Source organism: Kryptolebias marmoratus, linkage group LG15 (genome assembly GCF_001649575.2).
Source record: "Kryptolebias marmoratus isolate JLee-2015 linkage group LG15, ASM164957v2, whole genome shotgun sequence".
Taxonomy (NCBI): Eukaryota; Metazoa; Chordata; class Actinopteri; order Cyprinodontiformes; family Rivulidae; genus Kryptolebias; species Kryptolebias marmoratus.
In genome coordinates this window covers 660934-666948 of record NC_051444.1, presented here as the reverse complement: position 1 = coordinate 666948, position 6015 = coordinate 660934, and the positions used below count along the sequence as shown (strand labels likewise).

General features: G+C 48.4%; 1 protein-coding gene across 1 annotated transcript in view; it reads right to left on the bottom strand.

Annotated features, from left to right (window-relative positions):
• Positions 1-6015, bottom strand: part of fbn1 (fibrillin 1) — a 53763-nt gene that overhangs the window by 20874 nt on the left and 26874 nt on the right. Inside the window, exons 27-38 of the mRNA XM_037979892.1 lie at positions 4977-5099; positions 4696-4818; positions 4485-4610; positions 3998-4120; positions 3789-3911; positions 3535-3702; positions 2228-2296; positions 2010-2135; positions 778-900; positions 527-685; positions 367-438; positions 172-297 (exon numbers count right to left, since the gene is read on the bottom strand). Coding sequence (XP_037835820.1) covers positions 172-297; positions 367-438; positions 527-685; positions 778-900; positions 2010-2135; positions 2228-2296; positions 3535-3702; positions 3789-3911; positions 3998-4120; positions 4485-4610; positions 4696-4818; positions 4977-5099 — 1461 coding nt within the window. The remainder of the gene's footprint in view (positions 1-171; positions 298-366; positions 439-526; positions 686-777; positions 901-2009; positions 2136-2227; positions 2297-3534; positions 3703-3788; positions 3912-3997; positions 4121-4484; positions 4611-4695; positions 4819-4976; positions 5100-6015) is intronic.

Here is a 6015-nt window from a genome sequence, read left to right as displayed (position 1 = left end):
ACATCAGACATCAGACATCAGACATCAGACATCAGACATCAGACATCAAACATCAGACATCAAACATCAGACATCAGACATCAGACATCAGACATCACATATCGGTAATTGTCTGCAGGGACGGACTTTGTTTAAACACAGCAGAGACTCACAGCACAGCCGTGGGTTTACCTTCACAAATCAGGAGCTTGTCATTGTAGATGAAACCCATGGGGCACTCGCACCTGAAGCTGCCAATCATGTTGATGCACACGCCGTTCTCACACACTCCTGGGATTTCCCTGCACTCATCAATATCTGTTGCACAACGAGGACAACAATTATCCTTCTTCTCAAAACAAACCCATGTGAGTAATCAAATCTTACCAATAACTCTCCCTGTGATGATGTCGATGTAATATCCTGGTCTCTCACTGCCGCACAGGACTGCAAACTCATCTGGGTGAAGTTAACGTAAAAAATAACCATGAAAGCTGTTTTTCAGGTCCTTATTTGTCCTCTAAGAACCCGTTTCATTGGTCCTCACCGGTGCTGGGCAGCGGACACTGCTCACAGGGCTTGTTCCAGGCCCGGCCGATGTTGTAGGAGCAGCAGCACATCTTTTTAGTCATGTTGAAGGTCAGCTCCCCGTCACACGTCCTGTTGTCGGAGTAAAAGTTCCTGTAGCAGTAGCTCTTCCTCATGTCTTGGAGGTTGATGCAAAATGACAGAATCAGAGACAGATTTGTCAGAACCCGGCAGCAACATCTGATTACTCCTTAAGCTCATCAAACTGACCCATGCAGTTGTGTCCTCCGTTGACCTGCATGTAGTCCGCGGGGCAGATGCAGGTGTAGTTCCCGATGGTGTTGTAGCACTGGCCTGGACCGCAGATCCCTGTCTGCTCACACTCGTTGATATCTGCCAGGAGAGACACTCATTCACCTCTTTCACTTCCATCCGTTTTAAAGAACTCGTTACGGCTGTAAATCAGTCAGCTTTACAGATGCTGAGGTGAAATTAGACTTTTCTTCCTCTGGCTTCGCCTCCATCCATCAGTTTGTAGCTAAACGTTAAAGAACATCTTTCTGTGTGACTGTAAAACTACCTGAAACAAGGCAGAATTAGCTTCTAAAACCTCTGAAAGTGATACTAATACATTCATTTCAAAAAACCAAACATCTGTACATTACTGCAACCTGCGGTCAGGTCAAAGGTCAGTCTTACTTTTTTAATAATATGCTGAATTTTTTAACTCACATCTTTATTTTACTACTTCCAAAACTGATTTTAGGACATTTTGGATAAAAATATCCTGCCTCCAACTGTGTTCAGATAATCTACAATCTTTTATTTTTGTATCATTAAAGGTTTTTACTGTTGGAAACATTTTAAACTTAAATAAAACTTCTCTGAACAGGTTCAGGACAGGGACTTATTTTGAATAAGGTGAACAAATGTTAAGTTTTCAGCTGGATAATCCTGGGACTGCTGTCACTGTTGGCCACGTCAGTTCTTTACTAAGATTCCTGCAGAAAAACAGTCTGTTTTTCCCGCCGATCCAACAGATAAATGGCTGACAACCCAGAGACAGAGGAGGTCCAGTCCTGATGTTTGCCTTTTCTTCTTCCAGCCAACAAACACATCAAATTAAAATACCTCCAACTTCATGTCATTGTCTCCTACGTGGGCTTTTCTAAACACTCTTATTTATCTTGTTCCCACCATGTTTCATTCCTCTGAATCTCACACCCTGCATCATCTTTGGCCCGTCTCCTGAGGACGGACCCGACCCGACCACATCAGAGCCTCCGTCCTCTGGGCAAATGTTAGGACCTTTGATTTCCTGGGTTAGACAGGAAGTAGAACAGACCCAGGAGCTGCAGCAGGACCTTTCTTTGTCGCGGAACGACGGCCTCACTAGATGGACTCAATTTCCTTTCTCACGGAAACATCCCGGGGCCAGAGATCAGGAGGGATAAGGTACCTGCGTGTTCCTGTTGGGAGGAACAGATGCACGTGTTGATTACCTTCACACACTCTGGTGTCTGGGTTCAGGGAGAAACCTTGTGGACATTCACACTGGAAGCTGCCAAACGTGTTGATGCACTTTCCTCCCTGGCACAGGCCCGGCAGCTCCTGGCACTCGTTGATGTCTGCCAACAAGCCAAACACAAAACACTCTTTGGACTGCAGGGCTGCGGGTTAGTTCAGTGTTCGTGTTTGTTAGTGATGGCGTGCCTCTGACCTTCCAAGATGACTGTGATGGGGTTCGGTCTGAAGCCTTCTCCTCCGGGACACAGCGTCCTGTAGTCAGCTGCAACACAGGATATCACAGTCGATGAATTTAGCACAATCTAAGCTGACAACATGTTGATGGAGGAAAAAAACACATTTAAACTGCTGCTGGTGGCTCATTGGTAACCACACACCTGTGTCTGTCACTCCCTGACTTTTAAGGTAAAGACAGGCGGACAAAACAACGCAGACTGAAACGTAAGCCTCAGACAGTCGCTGAGTAAAAACTATGAAACAGATCTGAAAACGTCTCGACCCGTGAGCAGCAGAAGGTTCTGATGGTTCTACAGGGTTTATAGAGGAGATATGATAAGTAAAATACGTTTTTCTGTCTTTTTGAAATTTGTTTTGACATCATATTATATTTTGCAACCAGAAGTCAGACTCGTTATTTTTGATCGAGACACATTTTTAAAATTTTTTTTTATTTGTTTTTTTACGAAGCTGCAGAGATAACAGGAAACTGAAACGGGCTCATAATAAGGATTCTCCGGTGCTTATGGGCTGACAAATATCAATAAAGTTTGTTAGTTTGTCGGATTTGCAGGTTGGCTGGTAGAGAGAAGATGTTTTATCTTCCTGAGGGTTAGTTTAAAGAGCTGAAGAGAAACTTTCTGTTTCTGCAGCAGCAGAAGGCATTTCCTCCGACTGAAAGGATGAGTCACTGTCTGTTCGGTTCTCAAGCATCTGGTGGTAATTTCCATGTTGGTTGAATGAAGCTGGCTCTTCTCTACCAGCAACAATTACAGCAAACATCCGTCGCACGACAAGAGAATCCTGGCCTGTTTGTTGGCGGATCAGTTAATTCACACCTCATCAGGCGGGTTCAGGAGTTCCTGCTCCTCCTGGCTGACCGGCCAACACGACACCTTCACAAAACTGTTGTCCTGAAATCTGTTACACAGGAACATTAGAAACAGCTCCCTGATCCCTTTCCTCAGAGTTTACAACTCTCAGACTTACTTCTACAGTTAAAAGCAGATGTTTCTGTATAAAAACACACAGAACCTTTTGTTCTGTCTGACAGAACCGAACCGTCCCCATTTCAGGTCAGTTAGGATTCCCAAAATGATTCCTGTTTGTTAAATGAGACTGAAATAAGCTGCAGGTTTACATACACTGAGATTACTGCCTTTAAACGGTTTGGGAAAGCCCAGGTGATGATGTCATGACTCTGGAAGCTTCTGATTGGTTAGCTGGAGGTTCACCTGTGGATGCAAACCTCTGGTTGTAGCTGCAGATGAGCGGCTGACTCACTTGAGTTGACGGGGGGGCAGGATTCACACGGCGACCCCCAGCCTTGGCCCTCAGAGCAGCAGCACGACGCCTTGGAAACTCCCACTCCGATCTCATTGGAACAGTCCAGACTCTCCGAAGCGTCTCCTCGAGCTCGGACGTCCCGGTAGCAGCTCCCAGAGCGAGTGTCTGGATCCAAACACACACAGGGGGATTCAGCGCCGCCGACAATCAGAACCGGTCTGCGACTGCGGGACGAGCGCGTGGAGTCTCACCGACGCAGCCCACCCCCGTGGGGTTCAGCTGGAAGTCTGGGGGGCAGTTGCAGTGGTAGCTCCCAGGAATGTTCACACAAATCCCATTAATGCAGAAGGTCGGGTCGGCACATTCGTTGATATCTGAGAGGAGCAGGAGGAGCGTCTTCATCGTCACACAGTGGACTGTTAGCTTCCTGTCTGCAGAACTGGCAGGTAACCGGACTCACCTGTGCAGTTCCCTCCGGTCCGGTCCAGTTCGTAACCACGGTTACACTGACACCTGAAAAGACCCGGGATGTTCTGGCACCGCCCGTTTACACAGATGTCCTCGAAGGTACACTCGTCTATGTCTGAGGGGGAGACAGGGGGGGAGACAGGGAAGGAGAGACAGAGGGGGAGAGACAGGGAGGAAGACAGGGCGGGAGACAGGGAGACAGGGAGGGAGAGACAGAGGGGGAGAGACAGGAAGGAAGACAGAGGGGGAGAGACAGGAAGGAAGACAGAGGGGGAGAGACAGGAAGGGAGAGACAGGGAGGGAGACAGGAAGGGAGACAGAGGGGGAGACAGGTAGGACAGTCAGAGTCTCAGAGGACACACAGAGGACACTCAGAGGACATTCAGAGGACAGTTAGAGACTCAGAGGACACTTGGAGGACACTCAGAGGACAGTCAGAGGACAGTCTGAGGACACTCGGCGTCTCGCGGGACACTAACCCTCGCAGGCCTTCCCGTCAGGACTGTTGATGAAGCCCATGTCACACTCACAGCGGAAGCCTCCGGGCAGATTCAGACAGTGGCCGTTTTCACACAGGTTTCCGTTTTCTGCGCACTCGTCGCTGTCTGCGGGGACAAGCTGTCTGTTACATGTGTCCATGTGGACGTCTTTTAAGACGAGGACTCTGCAGGGACTGGTTGGAGGTGAGACCTGAGCAGTAGAACCCGTCTCCAGAGAAGCCGTCCTTGCAGGCGCAGCGGTACGAGCCCAGGGTGTTGAGGCAGTCGGCGTTGCTGCTGCACATGTGGGTCCCGTTGGAGCACTCGTCCAGGTCTGAGACACAAACACACAACAACAACTGTGCACCAAATAACACACTCAGGTTTATGTTCTAAAATCCTTCCACCCTGGAAGAGGAAGAGGAAGAGGAAGAGGAAGAGGAAGAGGAAGACTTATGTTTCTGCAGACAGCTGCAGGCTGCAGACTCGTACCTGAACACTGGATGCCGTTGCCGATCCAGCCTGCAGCACAATTGCACTTGAAGCTGCCGGCCGTGTTGGTGCAGGTCGCATGTGAGTGACAGTTGTGGGCTCCGATCTCACACTCGTTGATGTCTGACAGGAGGAAAACAAAGACGGATCTAAGTAAAGGCAGACTGGACTCTGACGGGCTCATGGTTCGGGTCTGATTGGGTTCTTGGTTCTGTGAGGATCACTGATACTTTGCATCTATAAAGACAGATTTCTCTGTTCCTCCTTTATTTCATTGTGCTCGACTCTTTTCAGGCTGATCTCCAGAAGACTGCAGAGCCGATCCAGTCCTGATCCAGTCTCAGTCAGATCCACCTCCACAGAGTCTAACCCAGAACTCCAGACCTCATCCCTAACAACATCCATATAAACCATCTGTGAAGATCCGAGCCTAATAAATCTCCCACAGAGACTCCTGACCCCGACTGTTTCAGCTTGAAAACAACTCATCATATCATTATTTATCAGCTTCTGATTGTTGTTTTTATTTAAAAACTTAAATCTTTCCACACCCCACAGTGGGGCTCAGACCTCCTGTGTGTGGCCCTGGATTGTAATAAATAAAGGGAACAATTACAGTTTGCTGCTCTTAAATCTGCCCCTCCCGTGAAGCTGTTTCCATCCTGTGAAGGTGCAGCAGCTGGAGCTGATAAGAAGTTCTGAATGTTCCTCCGGCAGCTCTCACATGAAGGAAACAGAGGAAAACTTGATGCTGCAGCTTTGTTAGCATGGCTGCGTGTTCGTGGCGTGTTCCGGCGCATCAAAGGAGCCGCGCCATGAACTCAATGAAGATGTGAGGGTTTAACAGCCAATCAGACGCACGGCTCTCCTCTGTGAGGTCAGTAATTCAAACGCTGTCAATTACAGATTATAGCTGCTGGTTTACAGCCTTCCTGAGGAGAGGCTGCAGTAATTTACTCTGCATCCGATGACGAGGTAATATGAGGGCTGGCAGCAAACCAATCTCCCTGGATTACAGGCAGAATTAACGACCCCCCCC